Source organism: Candida oxycetoniae, assembly GCF_023343755.2.
Source record: "Candida oxycetoniae strain CBS 10844 chromosome Unknown scaffold3, whole genome shotgun sequence".
NCBI lineage: Eukaryota > Fungi > Ascomycota > Pichiomycetes > Serinales > Debaryomycetaceae > Lodderomyces > Lodderomyces oxycetoniae.
Genome location: NW_026055368.1, coordinates 365,766 through 381,768, shown reverse-complemented (window position 1 = coordinate 381,768; position 16,003 = coordinate 365,766). Strand labels below are relative to the sequence as shown.

The following is a 16,003-nucleotide window of genomic DNA, read 5'->3' as shown; positions in this document are numbered from 1 at the left end:
GGAGGAAAAGATATATATAACATCTATATTAAAAGTTGTTTATTTAGGTTGTTTGCTGTGTTTTGATACTTTCCTCACTTATCTAGCCTCTTTACTTCGTTATGCAACACAGCCATGTTTTCACAAAGTTCCATAAACAAGGCATATTGGGTCTTAATCACTTGTAAAATACTAGCCAAATTACCAAATCCTTCGTTACAATTTCTCTCCAACCCATTTAATACAACTTCTAAATCATTGATCATCTCTTCGTATAACTGAACAGTTTCATAATAGTTTTTAATCTTCTTTATAAAAAACTCATTCAACTGATAAGAGCTCGATAATTTTGTTCCTGGAGTGCATAATTGTATAATGAGTTGCATAATGTTATTGACGTCTTCAGTAATTTCGTTATTCATATCCTTGAGACTTTGTAATTGGTTCGTATCTAGTTTTAGAGCTTGCTTAGTAGAAAGAAGTTTATTCTGTAAATATGAAACATCCTTGGGGATTGTATTTATCAACTCATGGTGCTTTGCCATATCTGAGTTTAAGGTCGTGGCAATCAAGTGCTGGGTGTTTATATATGTATCGAGTTGCTGCAATTCGTTCTTGATTTCTGCTGGTAAATCCCCTACTCGCGTCATTGCAGTGAGTTGTGGCTGCTGCTGTTGTTGTTGTTGTTGCTGTTGTTGTGCTTGCTGCTGTTGCCCAAATAATCCACCTGTCGTTGCAGGTTTGCTTCCAAACAATCCTCCGCTTGCCTGAGAATTGTTAGACCCAAATAAGCCCGTATTATTACTGCCACCTCCAAATAACCCACCACCTCCAGACTGCTGTCCTGTATTTGCATTATTGCTACCAAACAATCCACCACCTCCAGACTGCTGTCCTGTATTTGCATTATTGCTACCAAATAATCCACCACCTCCAGACTGCTGTCCTGTATTTGCATTATTGCTACCAAATAATCCACCACCTCCAGACTGCTGTCCTGTATTTGCATTATTGCTACCAAATAATCCACCACCTCCAGACTGCTGTCCTGTATTTGCATTATTGCTACCAAATAATCCACCACCTCCAGACTGCTGTCCTGTATTTGCATTATTGCTACCAAATAATCCACCACCTCCAGACTGCTGTCCTGTATTTGCATTGTTGCTACCAAACAATCCACCACCTCCAGACTGCTGTCCTGTATTTGCATTGTTGCTACCAAATAATCCTCCAGTGTTTGTATTTGAACCAAATAGTCCACCACCAGTAGTACTAGGTTTGGCACCAAACAAACCACCACCACCACCGCCGCCGCCGCCGCTTGCAGAGGTTGCTTGTGATTGACCAAAAAGGCCACCACCAGTATTTGAAGGTTGTTGTTGCTGTTGTCCAAATAAACTTCCCGATTGCAGTTGTGACGCATTTTGTGTATTCAGACCCAGACCAAAAAGGCCTCCTCCTGTAGTCCCAGTATTTCCAGCCAGAGATCGGCCAAAGAGGCCCCCTCCTGTGGTTCCAGTATTCCCAGTCAGAGACTGACCAAATAACCCGCCATTCGAAGAACCGGTTGTTGTCTTGTTCCCGAAAAGTCCTCCAGTTGTACCCAGTGTTTGCTGGCCTCCTTGTGTATTTGCTTGCCCAAACAAACCACCCGTTGAAGTAGTCCCAGTCGTTGCTGGTTTCGTTCCAAATAAACCACCACCCGTATTAGTATTACTTGACCCAAAGCCTCCAAACGAGGTTGCCGGTTTCGATGTTTGACCAAACATCGACTTTTGTATTAAAAAAGATAAGATACTTCCATATTCAACGTTTACTGATTTTTTTTTTTTCACTTCTCTTCCCAAGGTTTTTTATTTTTTTCCTTTCTTGCGCGTAAACAATCTAGGATTATAATTGCAAAATTTATATAGGAATAAAGAAGGAGCTTTCTTCAAAAGGAGCTTCAATGATATGAGCAATTTACCGCCGCAGTACTTGGAGCAAATACATAACCTGCTAAACCAAGCGTTTGATTATTGTACTCGAGAAGACAAGTTGAAAATTGAAAAATTAGAAGCAAAAATACACATTTTGGAGAGATGCTCACAAGAAGATCATGTCAAGATTACGAATCTAGAAAATGAAATTTTGAATTTGAAACAAACCATTGAATCTCAGCAGAAGGATATTGAGAAATTGAAGCAGGAAACAGCAAGAGGGGCGAACCGTGTATCTATATCGCCAAAGAGGGAATTGTCAGCAGCAGCGCTGTATGAGCTAGGCGATAACGCACCTGGAAAAACAAAATGCGCGATTGAAAATGTACATCTATTGCCTACACAGTATAGTGACACAGAAGATGAGGTTGCATTGAGCGAGATGGCCTCGTCTCCTGTAAAAATAGATGGTCAATGTATAGTCAAGCAATCGGCAGCAGAACATGCACTGAGCCCCATTAATGTGAGTCCTAAACGGAGATTGTCTTCAATCAAGACTAGTTCTAGTCCTGGAACCACAATCAAACTCCGTAAATTAAACGATCATATCTCAGGTAATGGAATCTTTAAGATAAAGAGTGAGGAGAATAAGTTACTGAGCCTAGCGGTAGATTTAGAGTTGAAGCAGGATTTATTCAATAATAGACCAGGATCTCTCCTCCACCACGAACAACGCGATGAGTCTCCTCTCCCGCTTTATATGAAGAGGGAAAGTGATGAAGTATATGGAGATGTTGAAGAAATTGCCGATTCACAAGAGGATGATGCAATATACTCAACGCCGCTGCTGCAAAAAACACTGTCATCACCAATCGTGATACCCAAGCATTTAAATTCCGTACTACAAACGCGACAGTACCTCACGCAATATTACACTGACAAATTTGTCACCGATCCCAGCTTCAAAATCAATTTATCGAGACACCCCATAAAACGTCTTTCATGGGATTTTAGTGATTTCAAATTGAATTTAAACTATCAGCCCGGCAATTTCAGTCAATTCATCAGGAGGCATAATATCATGGACAAGACCAAGTTTGATAAATACAAGACTTTCTATAAGCTTTCAGAAGATCAGCAATTTGAAGATAAATTACTGCAAATATTTGATAAATTCGAGTCACCACCAGGATTCATGAAGCTGGAATTTCCCGATACTCAAGAGTTGCAAGAAAGAAAGAAAATTGTACGCGAACGGCAGTCGAAAAGAATCAACCGTCGACTAGAAAGTTGCACTATTGTAATAGACCAGGAACAGATTGGCGAGTTTGTTTTCAGTTTAGATATTTTGAATCGTTATGTGGTTCACAATAGGTGGTACAGGCAACCACTGAGGTAGCCAAAAAAGTCTCATAGATATAATAGAAACCAATTAGATTAAAGGACTCCAATCTCTGACTCTATTAAGTCAACTGTACATTTTGCTACATTTGCTGCATTTGCTTTCTCTATCTCCAAGAAGAGAGATCTGTAGCCAGTGGAAACATATGGGCAAATATTAGAGAAAAAAATAAATAAATTAAACTAAAACAAAAGTTGCAAAACCAAGTATAGTAGTGACTGCATATCTTTTTGTTTGATCAATAGGTAAACTTTAATGTTTGAATAAGCAGTCGAAACAAGAGTGTACTAACAGCCTGGCTCCCAGGCCTCGGCGCCAAACCGCCCAAAACGATCTCAGTGAGAGTAGTACTATATGAAAAGAGGTTCGGTTTTGAGGATACATTTTCTCTCTCCATATTTTCTATATCGTGTATTGTCCAGGAAAGCTTAAACTCTGCTGTTTTTTTTCTTTATATTCGGACAGACAGAGACTTGGATTTTTCTTTTTGTTTTTGGGCAAGAAATGTCGTGGTGTACATGAGAATTGGGCGAGGGCAAGAAGGGCAAGAAGGGCAAGAAGGGTGAGGATGTATGCAAAGAGCGATGAATAAGACAATAAGCGGAGGGCGGAGAATGGCGAGGTACATTGTAAATCCGTGGACAAACAAGTTTTGAGTCTTTGCAATTAGAAGTAAGAATCTATTCGTCAATCTTTGTGTCGTATAAAAAATGAGGCGGATGCGAGGGGCTACCATCGATGACTGCGTGTTGTTTGCGAATTATGAACGGACATAAATTTAAAATATAATTCTTGTTTGGTCATAGTTATCATAGTGGTGGTTGTAACATCATATGACGCGGAAGCTTGTAATTGGTAACCAACCAAAGCTCTTTCCAACCAAGCTTCTCTCCTTTTATAAATGTTGACGGACACAAGTTGGACCATATACGATTTAGTATGCACACATATTATCAAAGTTTGGCAATTTTTTGTATAATATGTCCAAGTTTTGTCTCTTTCATCTATCTAGACTAGACGCTAGGTAATCGAGTTTTTATAGATCTTTATAGATGTTTCTCTTTTGTAGAGGAAGCAACTGGAGAAAAAAAAAAAATAAAAAAAAAAGTGACAGAGACTGACTGACCTATATAGAAAGCCGCACTTCTTTCCCAAAGTGTAAAAAAGAGTATATCCCGAAAAGAGAGGTGTCAGACTCTTTTTCTCTCTCTCTCTCTCTTGTAAAGATGAATTTCATTTGACACTCAAAGAGTTTACATTGTCAACCATTTATTTGATCTAGGAGACAGGTTTCACTGTAAATATTTTCTGATCACAAACTAATTTGAAACTCACAGATTAAAAAAGGGGGTCTCACCCTTTCGATATTGGTTTCTCTACGCAAACCACTCTCGCATATAGACACACTTTTTCCTTTACCTTTTCCTTTCTTTTTTCTTCTTTTTCTTTTTCTTTTTCTTTTTTTTCCTCTAAAGTCAGTCAATCTCAGTTATCATCCGTCAATAGGAAATTTAACTTTAACTATTTGCATTGTTTCTCTCATTTCCTAGATGGGAATGCCTCTATGAAAACTCCATAAAACAAAACACTTAGCTATCCGAAGCAGCTGAATACTTTTCCACTTGGCCAATGCAAAACATATGAATACTGCAATTTTGCCTGGCTTTGACGATTTTTTGTTTTCTATTTACAAATTTACAGTCTATTACGGATTTAATTAACCATTTGTCTCTGACAGGTAGCTCATTGCTGTGTTGAGTGTACAAATGGTACATTTATTAATAGACTTAGTTTGCTAAGAATTGACTTTTTTTTTTTTTTTTTTTTTTTTACTTTTTTTTTCCACTACAAAAAATGTCTCGAACAAAGAAAGATTTGTAAGTAGTACCAATAGGGCATGTATATTTTCAACACTTTGCGGATAGGGATATTGCAAACGTTCTGCACTTTGTAATGAGTAAATTTTACACTGTACTAGAATAGCTTGTACTAGAGTATATATGTCAGTATTGCTACGTATAGAACAAAAATCACACCTCATTCTTTGTGCCCAATTTCTCCTTGGATCAGGTCCTGCCCACAAGCAAAAGAAAATCTTAGAACAATACCAAAAAAAGGAAACAAATAAAAAAAAAAAAAAAAAAAAAAAAAAAAAAAAAGAAAATTATGCCGNAAAAAAAAAAAAAAAAAAAAAAAAAAAAAAAAAAAAAAAAAAAAAAAAGAAAAAGGACAGTATGCCGTAGGATAATAGCTTTGCAATTAGCAAATAGTGGAGAGAATATATATACGAAACAAGAGCTTGACGGTAGATACTAATACGGTGAAGAAAAAGGTCAAACCAAAGTAAAAAAAAAAAAAAATTACTTTGGTAATGGCGAATTCCGAATCACACCTAATCACCAAGGTAAAAGAAAAAGAAAAAAAAAAAGAAAGGTCGATTAGGTACTTACTGGTATATTGTATATTTTGTATATTTTTGTATATATTTTTGTATATTTTTGTATCGCGATTACATAACATGTTACATAATCATAGTACTAGACTAACCTCTGTAGCTGTCTGAAAATTACATAATAAATTATCCTCTACCTAGGCACTTTATTACGTAATTGATTATGTATACTAAATTTTATTTTATTATTCTCTTAACACTGACACTTGTGGATTTACATGTATTAGCCATACATACAGTACTGCTACTTATTACTTACTTACTACAAACTACAAAGTACTCACTAATAAGTACTGCTCACTAACTACTACTTCTCCTCCCTCTATATACACCTTCTCCCACTACACCTACTATTTATTCAGCAGATAACGATATTCCATTCGCATAATTTTTAAATCCTTCTCATTCGACACACCCCACCCAACCACTTTTTCTTTCACTTTACTTCCCCTTCATTCCTCCCTTCTCCCTTACGACTTTCTTTGTTAGAGACAAGTACATCTTATCATGTCTTCATCCCACCAACGCAACTTTTACCCCCACAATCCTCACCACCGACACAACTTATCTATCAACTCAATGACTTCAATTATAGAGCCTACTACACCGCCAAATCTTTCTCTTGCAAACAACGTGAATGCCAATACTAACATCACAAATTATGTCCATTTACACCAACAAAATCAGCTCCAACAACAACAGCAACCTAAAACTCCCGCAACGTCTACTTCTACAACTACTTCAACTAACTCATCATCTTCAACTGCAAATACTTCATACTTGCACAATCGAAGTTTATCGTCAAAAAGCTCATTTACAAAATTTAATACTCAGAATATCGGCAAGTCGGTGTTGTGGGACTCCTCAAACAGATTAAATCACAACCTAAACTTGCCAAACTTCTCCATCGATAACGAAGTCTTATCAACCCCTTTGGTTATACCTCATTCCGCCCAGGTTTCATCATCAACAACCACATCATCTTCTCAAGTCTCCTCCTTTCAAAAATTATCTTTGGACACTACCACCACTTTTCATGATTATGCAAATAATAATAATAATAATAACCAGAGTAATAATAATACCTCTGTTGGCTACAACTATGACATTAGCAATGACAATAAGGAGAACTTTTTGGGCAAGCAGTATAGTGAGCCAGATGCAATGGTCAATGCAAGTGCCATTATTAATAACGGTGGCATTTTGAGTGAAGCAAACTCCAACTCTTCGGCATCAACACCACCTTCAACTACTACAACGGCCACTACTACCACCACCACGGCCACCACTAAGTGTCCAAAGATGGTGACGCCTGCTGCTGCTGCTGCTGCTACTACTGCTGCACCTCAAAAGATAGATAAGGACTATTTGGTTTCAATTGGCAAAGTTCCGTTAGCCCAGCTCAAGTCGGAGATTTTAAAACTAGCCAAGGATCAGTACGGTTGTCGTTTCTTGCAAAAGAAAATCGATGAGAATCTAGTCATCAACTACCAAACGAGGTTAGGAAACTTTGAAATCATTTTTGACCAAATATATCCTTATATGTATGAGCTAATTATCGATCCCTTTGGAAATTACTTGATTCAAAAGATGATTGTTTATTGTAATCAAGCCAACTTGAATTTGGTATTGGAAATTTTACAACATAATCTTTTCCAAATATCAATTAATCAACATGGCACAAGAGCATTACAAAAGATTATCGATAGTTTGAGTAATGCATCACAATTGAGCTTGTTGATAAAGGGGTTGAAACCTCATATTATTGACTCGATCAAAGATTTGAATGGCAATCATGTTATTCAAAAGATTTTAAACAAGTACACTCCAACTGATTGCCAGTTTATTTATGATTCAATTATCGATGATTTGTATACCGTTGCTTCTCATAAGCACGGTTGTTGTGTTTTGCAAAAGTGTCTTAATCATGTGACCCCACTGCAGTTGGAACAGTTTTCACAAGCAATCTTGCGATTCGATAATTTCAAAATGTTGATTAATGACCAATTTGGAAATTACGTTTTACAGTATTTGATATCAATCAACTCGTTAGATGTGAATTATCAGATGTTTTATAACTTTACCAAATATGGCATCACCAATCTATGCAATTCCAAATTTAGCTCGAACGTTGTTGAGAAATTTTTGAAAAACTGTTTCAACAATGAATCGATTAATATTGCATTTGCAGATTTGAAATTGAAATTGATTCACAACGTTTTAAATGACGACTTAAATACGCTAATTAACGACCCTTATGGAAATTATGTTATCCAAACAATGATTGACATTTTGATCAATACTCAAATTGGGTATCAAAACGTGGATAAAATATCCCTATTACTTCCCAATGCAAATCAAAGTGATTATCAAAACCAACAACATTTACAAGTGGCCATTATCAAATACTGGTTTCAAAATTGTAAAATCGTATCATCTTTTGGAAAACGTATTCAATCCAAAATCAACACTATTTTGAATAACAGTGTTTCTGGCTCAACAAATACTTCCTTTAACAAAGGGAGCAAGAGACCTAGCCAAATGAATGCAAATGGTGAATTTACGGTGAATGATGGACAGTATCCTATCAAACAACAGCAACAACAGCAACAACAGCAACAACAGCAACAGCAGCAACAACAGCAACAACAGCAACAACAGCAACAACAGCAACAGCAGCAACAACAGCAACAACAGCAACAACAGCAACAGCAGCAACAGCAACAGCAACAGCAACAGCAGCTGGTACCACCACACGCACGTATGCAAAATCGAGCATATGCTCACCGACAGTCGCAATATCAAAACCTTGAAGCACAGCAACAAGAAGCACAACAACCATTGCAACAGCAACCACCACCACCACCGCAACAACAACAACAACAACAACAACAACAACAACAACAACAACCATTGCAACAGCAACCACCGCCACCACAAACACAGCAGCAGCAACAACAACAAGATTCCTCTCGCTTACAATCAATGACATATCGTAACAATTTTGCGCAATATGACTCTAGAAATGAAAGTGGTCTTCATTTGGACTACAGCTACAACTTACAGACTCGAACCCACTCAATGCCAAGTAACCTTTGTTCAAATAATCCAAAGATGAGGTTCAATAGCGATTATAATAGTACCGGTAATAATACCGAGTACATCAATTTCAACGCCCCCCACATGAGCATTAATAACACGACTCATAAAAATTCAATTTCCTCGATGAAACCAATTGGTACTATGAACGGGTTTAGTACTAATAATCTTGTTCCACAAGCGCCAAATTTTGCTTCTAATGGTGAAATTCCATCTGTATTTGGAAGCTTCCCTGTACACGAGAATTATATAGCAAAACCAGCATTTCCATTCCCACCGCATATGAACTCGAACTATACTGATACACCCTATGTACAGCAACCGCAACCGCAACAACAACAGCAACCGCAACAACAACAGCAACCACAACCACAACCACAACCACATCACACACCTCCGGTTTTCAGTAACGGAAGTGGCGCACTTCCACATCTGCATCATTCATCTATCTCCTCCGTCTCTCAAGGTCATACACCACAACAATTGCCCATTGCTGAATATTCCGCAATTGACTATCAAAAAGGCAGTAGTATTACACCCCATTACAACAATATTTATGCACCTGAATGGTCAACCCAACACCAGCTCCAATCAAATTCGCAATTCAATCCTTCTGCTTTAATGTCGGATAAAGGTATTGTGTATCACTCACACAATCCCTCGTGGTCTTCAACTGCTTCCTCCACACAAGGTAATGCAGTATTTGGTGTTCAGAATTGGTAAAAAAAAAAAAAAAAAAAATTCATCCACACACTGCAAAATAATTTTTAAAAGAAGCAACGAGATAGTTAATTCTTTGTGCTATTTAATCCAAAGAAAAAGAAAAGAGTCTTATAAAAGCCATCTTTTCATCACATTGCGGATCCATCTATTTTGTACTTTACATATACATATATATATACTATACTATACCACTTTGTTGATTTTTGATTGATTTTTTTTTCTGTATGCAAGTTTTGAAGGGATATATTACTTATTTGGATAGTTATGAATGGTCATTTCAATATTTGTTACTTTTACTTTTAAAATTTGCATTCGCATTTGCATCCCAAACACACACACACATACGCACGTACATATCCACAAAACTGGCATTTTCATAGTATCCAAAAAATTTGTAATTAAGAATTACACATTCTCTCGGTTTCCTTGTGACTGTTAAAGAGTAAAAAATCGGTGTACTCGCAGTACAGTTTTATGAAATTGGTACTATTTTAAGAATCGATCAATCACACTTCCCATTTGGGAAAGATTTTTGAGATGCCTTCCGTAATTTATTTTTGTGTCACAAAAAGCCTTAATAATGTGCTGCAAGATTGCTGCTAAATTTTTTGATTTTGTTTACATCTTATTTTTTTTTGCAGTAATTCGAAAAAATATTTTTTTGCAGCATTTTATTTTGAAATGAAGGGTTTTTAAAACCAAGCACTTGGTAGCATATTGATTACATAATCGTTTTTTCGAAACTGGCTTACCAAGATATTACAAAGCAGGTAGCTTCCCCTTTCCTTCTCTATTTTTTTTTTTTTTGTTTTTTTTTTTTTTTTAGCCCCAGATTGAGTTTAATAGACAAGAATGTTATTACAACTCGCTGATAAAACTTTTAACTGCCTGAGTCAAGGTATCGATGACACCTTCATCAGATCCTTCATCACTTAATTCGTGTGTAGCACCAGGGATAATTTGACTGTATTTACTCCAGTATTGAGTAGGAGTAGCGTTTTGCCATCTTTCTAATAATTCCTTCTTATCCACATGGGCGGGAACAAACTGGTCACTACCAGAATACAAAACTAAAAGCGGTTTGGTTACTTTTCCAAAAGTTTCTTTGAAATCGCTCTCTGTTAGATATGACGAAAAATAATCATCATCACCTCTTTTACATGCGAGCGAGTAGAATCTGTAAGCAGTGACTGGGGTGTTGAAAAGAACTTTTTTGTATTTTTCTGGTAATATTTCATTCTCTCTTCCCTTAGCAATGTACTCATCGTATACCTCCTCAAGTAACTTTTCCAATTTTGCACTTTTTCCCAGATTTCTTAGAGCTTCCTGATCAGAAACTGGTGCTTGCAAGATGGCTCCTTGAATTTGTTGTGCCTCCTCTTGCATAGTCTTTGTCAAATAGTGAATTGCATTCTGACAACCTGTTGAATGGCCCATTATGACAATTTTCTGTTTCTTTCCACCTGCTTCAGATTTGAAATACTCAATTGCTTTTTGGATCTGGCGGGAATCCCTTTGCAAACTGGATACTCCCCATCCATTGTAGGCAGAGCCAAGTAAAACTTGTATCAAGTTCCATTCACCACCATCAGAGATCACCTCGGCAAGTCGTGGCAAATACGGTACATTCAATAATCCATTTCCTAGTCCACCGACAAAAAGTACAATATTGGGACAAACATCTTTTGAATCCGGATTCTTTATAAATTCAAATGCCGTTAAGTTAAAACCAAACGTGTGTACAATACCCCTCTGTGGAGGAACCGCGCTTAGAGACATGATACAAGAGAGCTTATGCCGGCTTTCCGCGTGATAATACTTTAGCAATATCCTCAACTGACCCAACTTTTGATGATGGAGTAGAAGGGGAGCTCATCTCGTTGATAAGCTAGTGTCTTTTTTTCCCCTTCATGTCGCAAAAACATTTATTCGCGACACTGAAAAAGGTATCAGGAAGTTCACCATACAAGCCACGCATTATTGATCGTCTAGGCTACTCCGGAGAGATAATACCACCGTGAAAAACCTGATTATAACAAGGAGAAGAGTAGCAGCGAACCTCTATTATAGATGATGGAGAAGTTTGGATTCAATAAAGTTACGAATCATCCGACGTCGTCGTCGCAATCCAAGATCACGCACAATATTGCGATTCCACATCCACATCCACATCCACATCTTCCGTATAGTCAGCATCCAAGACAAGCGGAGCTGATGAGAAAGCAGTTGCTTGTTGGTAATGCACCCGGGAACGACGTTGTTGTTGCAAACTGTGTTGCTGTCAATCCGTCGGACTTTGCAAATGTTCCAAATAGAACTCCTGTGATTTTGGATGGCGTTATTGTTTACTCGATTGCCAAAGATGATCGGATGAAACCAGGTTATATTGGTTTAGCGGCAAATATGAGATCATGGGGGAAATACTCTTATGATCAAACAGTACATGTGGAGACGTACGATATATTTCTGTCGGGCCAGCAACAGCAGTACCTTGGAGCCGTAGATTGCCTGATTGACTTTGTCAAGGCAAAAGCCAATTCGTCTCCGTTGAATCACGATGACTTGGTGAGCATTTTCCATCAAAAGTACGATAATCAAATTTTACAACCAACACAGGTGATTTACATGGAATACCATGGCGTCTATTATTGTGTTAAAATCGAACAGGTGCAAGTTATCGACGTTAACACTAAAGACAATTTACCAAGTTTTAAGGACTCAAAAGATATAAGCACTAAGGGAATACTAATGAAGTCTACAGATGTTGTTTTTTACCCATTCGAAGGATCCAAAATCACCATTTCAAAAAATAAAAGCTTAAAGTCAAAGATTTTTGGTGGTTATGGAAGCGAAACTCGCCATCGCGCTAGAAAACAGATTATCAATCCAGATTTCAAATTGGAGGACTTGGGAATTGGTGGTTTAGATGCAGAATTTCAGGATATTTTTCGTCGTGCTTTCAACTCAAGAATCTTACCACCTGAAATTGCTGAAAGATTGGACTACAAACATTGTAAAGGTTTATTGTTATACGGACCTCCCGGTACAGGTAAAACATTGATTGCAAGGAAACTATCCAAAATGTTGAATGGTAAAGAACCAAAGATTGTTAATGGTCCAGAAATGTTAAGTAAGTATGTTGGTGCATCTGAGGAGAATATTCGTAACTTGTTCAAAGATGCTGAGGCCGAGTACAAACAGAAAGGAGAAGATTCCGATTTGCATGTCATTATATTTGACGAATTGGATTCTGTGTTTAAGCAGAGAGGATCTGGCAAAAGTGATGGAACAGGAGTTGGAGATAACGTGGTGAATCAATTGTTATCTAAAATGGATGGTGTTGATCAATTGAACAATATCTTGGTTATTGGTATGACCAATAGGCTTGACTTGATTGACACAGCATTATTGAGACCTGGTCGTTTTGAGATCCAGATTGAGATTGCTTTGCCTGATGAAAAGGGAAGAAGAGATATTTTTGCGATCCATACAAAGAAGTTGACAGAAAATGGATTGTTGACCTCAGATGTCAATTTAGATGAATTGAGTATATTGACTAAGAATTTCACTGGGGCAGAAATTGAAGGTCTTTGTAACTCTGCAAAGTCTTATGCTATATCTCGTCACACCAAGAAAGGCTCATTAGCTCAAATAGACCAAGAGTCGATAGTCAATATGAAAATCACTAGAAACGATTTTCTTTTGGCCTTAACTGATATTCGTCCTGCTTTTGGTACTGATGAAGAAGATTTGACGCTGCAGGCAAAACATGGTATCATCCAATTTAACCAAACGATTAGACACATTTTCGAGAAGGGGCAATCTATAATCGATGTTGTTAGATCTAGCGAGACAGAAACGTTAAGAAGTGTTTTATTATATGGTCCTCCCGGTGTTGGTAAAACCGCCATAGCAACAACTTTGGCTTTGAACAGTGATTTCCCATTCATTAAGATGTTATCGGCAGAGACTTTAGTTGGTATGGGAGAAGCAAAAAAGATTCAAGAAATTGATAGTGTGTTTAGAGACGTTCACAAGTCTCCACTTAACGTATTGGTTATTGATAAAATTGAAACCATTATCAACTACAATCCTATTGGACCCAGATTCTCAAATGACATTTTACAAGTCCTTGATGTGTACTTGACTAAACAACCACCAAAGGGAAGAAGGTTATTGATCATTGGGACTACGTCGCAATTCTCGGTGCTTAAGCATATGAATTTAACAGATAGTTTCAATGATATTATTGCCGTACCTCCCGTGAAGAATGTTGAAGAAGTCGGTAAAGTGTTGGACAGGATAGGATTCATGCAACCAGATGATAGACAAGAGATTTTGGAGCAGTTGTCATCCTACGAAGTCAACATTGGAGTAAAAAGCTTAATTGACGTGCTCATGGTAAGCAAGTACTCTAAAGACACAGTTGACGAAGTAGTCAATAATATTATTGAAAAAATGAACGGTTAGAATTTGATACTAGAGAAAACTTACACACCACACTCTCCCACTCTCATTTTTGTAAACCTATACAGCCTTTATAGCCTTAATAGAGCCCTCTATATGCTTTTTCGTTTGTTCGTTTGTTCGTTGTTGTTTTTTTCTCTACTTTAATTTGACTTATCGTTTGGTATTGTTTTCTTTAGCCATTCCAAATGTGGAATAAACACCTTTTCGCATCGGTCTCTATTTGTTTCTTCATCCGCCCTGATGTATTCAAGGTAATTACCCATATATGATGTCTCCTTATTCAAATCAACGTTGCTATCCAAAGCTGATCCATCAGATTTATAATAGTTTGGACAAATACCTTCTGTAAAAAACTGGAAGATTCTCAAGTCAAAATCGTATCCCACATTTTTGTCAATTGCCGAATACATTCGAATATGTTCATCTGAATCTTTATAAATCAAATCATTGTTATCGACTAACCAATTGGGGTAAAATTTAGGATATGATAAATGCATGAATACTATATCTACATTGTCTGGTTGTGGTTTATCATTAGCTTGGACTGGATCGAAATGGCCCAAAGCTTTCGAAGTAAAGCTGTCAGTTGCCTTTGAGTGGTATCCTACCCACTGAAACTGTTTCAAAGTTTGATGCCATGGTTCTTTCATTACTGTAGCCGCTGCTATGAATGTTTCTTTATCGCCCTCGCCTGCCGAACCTTGAGTCAATATTGGGTAGTAAAAATTCGGACCAAACACATTATAGTATAAACAAAGTAATAACGTTTTCAAATGACTAGTTTTATTAATAACAAGCATCCCTGTTTCAGAAGTTGGATCCGGTAAAGTGCCCTCAAAATCGTGGAACCACGAATCGGCAAAAGTGTATTTTGAAAATGGTTGCAAATTCTCCTCCCCACCTGCTTGTTTAATATCGTATTTTGAATATCTGAGTTTATTCTCCTTAACTTCAACTTCAGCAATTTCGTAAAACTTTGGGTTTGTGGTTCTCGCCCATGCATCAGGCCATAAAATCAAATTGTTCTTTTTGTATAATTCTGAGTCAAAAATGTAGTCAATGTTCTTTGTTGGAAAGTTGTCTGAATCTATGTAAAATACATTTTCAAATTGAGAGCTCAACAATGCTAGCATCTTGTACTGATAGCCTCCAATGTTGAATTTTTCCTGCAATTGCTTAGCCAACTCAGTGTCAAAGACATTACACCTAGCATTGTATTTTGATTGAATATGAGTACAGAATGTTTCTTCGTAATCATCCTTTGAAGCTAAGAATAGTTCTATTGGTAGCTTTGCCCCGGTGGCTCTGATTTGTTTGATTACAAGGTATGATAGCCAACTATATTTACCGCCACCAATAAGCACATATCCTGAAGAGCCGTGATATTTCAGCCACTCGGGATCACTTGGAACGAGTTTTCCAAAAGTAGCTACGCCTTTATTAATGAGGTTTGGTATATGATCGTGTACATATTGATAATGGCTGTCGGCCATCGCCTTGTACGTAGCATCTGGGATATCCAAAACATTCTCCAAATACTCTTTACTAAACAAGAATGAGTCATCGGTTGAGAACAACTCTTTTGCTTTTTCCGTTATGTATTTACCCTTAATTGAAGGTTCTGAAATGCTATACTTGTCAAGGTCATCGAAAAATATCTTGTAATTTCGAATTTTGGGATTTACTGGTTTAATATTACTTGTTGACAGAACTTTGTCTTTTTCAGAACCCAGACTTTTTCCCGGTTCTGGAGGTCTATTCTTGCCGGTATTTGGTTTGGCATTTATAGTATTATCAAGAAAACTCTGTAAATCGTTGGAATGAAATCTATTGGAGGTAAGCAAGTGCACTCCAATTAAGCCTATAGCTATTAGCACAAGAACCCTTAACCTATGCTTCAAAATCATTGCAAAAGAAAGTCCTTGGCAGACTTGAAAGCTACTCCACAAATTTCTT

General features: G+C 37.2%; 6 protein-coding genes across 6 annotated transcripts; 3 read left to right on the top strand and 3 right to left on the bottom strand. All coding sequences in view use genetic code 12, as the record gives it.

Moving 5' to 3' along the window:
• Positions 1-74: 74 nt before the first annotated feature.
• Positions 75-1,751, bottom strand: NUP49 (FG-nucleoporin; the record flags this gene model as incomplete). Its single annotated transcript, XM_049322366.1, has 1 exon — positions 75-1,751. One exon carries the CDS (start codon positions 1,749-1,751, stop codon positions 75-77), a length of 1,677 nt encoding a protein of 558 aa, XP_049181787.1.
• A 184-nt stretch (positions 1,752-1,935) lies between these two features.
• On the top strand, positions 1,936-3,300 carry KGF56_001260 (ssDNA endodeoxyribonuclease; the record flags this gene model as incomplete). Its single annotated transcript, XM_049322365.1, has 1 exon — positions 1,936-3,300. The coding sequence occupies one exon, from the start codon at positions 1,936-1,938 to the stop codon at positions 3,298-3,300; it is 1,365 nt and encodes a 454-aa protein (XP_049181786.1).
• Positions 3,301-6,334: 3,034 nt separating this feature from the next.
• On the top strand, positions 6,335-9,577 carry MPT5 (Mpt5p; the record flags this gene model as incomplete). The annotated part of the gene is made up of 1 exon (XM_049322363.1): positions 6,335-9,577. The coding sequence occupies one exon, from the start codon at positions 6,335-6,337 to the stop codon at positions 9,575-9,577; it is 3,243 nt and encodes a 1,080-aa protein (XP_049181785.1).
• An 858-nt stretch (positions 9,578-10,435) lies between these two features.
• On the bottom strand, positions 10,436-11,356 carry KGF56_001258 (uncharacterized protein; the record flags this gene model as incomplete). Its single annotated transcript, XM_049322362.1, has 1 exon — positions 10,436-11,356. The coding sequence occupies one exon, from the start codon at positions 11,354-11,356 to the stop codon at positions 10,436-10,438; it is 921 nt and encodes a 306-aa protein (XP_049181784.1).
• Positions 11,357-11,647: 291 nt separating this feature from the next.
• SEC18 (AAA family ATPase) lies at positions 11,648-14,047 on the top strand (the record flags this gene model as incomplete). The annotated part of the gene is made up of 1 exon (XM_049322361.1): positions 11,648-14,047. The coding sequence occupies one exon, from the start codon at positions 11,648-11,650 to the stop codon at positions 14,045-14,047; it is 2,400 nt and encodes a 799-aa protein (XP_049181783.1).
• Positions 14,048-14,187: 140 nt separating this feature from the next.
• Positions 14,188-15,954, bottom strand: MNN2 (Mnn2p; the record flags this gene model as incomplete). Its single annotated transcript, XM_049322360.1, has 1 exon — positions 14,188-15,954. One exon carries the CDS (start codon positions 15,952-15,954, stop codon positions 14,188-14,190), a length of 1,767 nt encoding a protein of 588 aa, XP_049181782.1.
• Between the last annotated feature and the right edge of the window lie 49 nt (positions 15,955-16,003).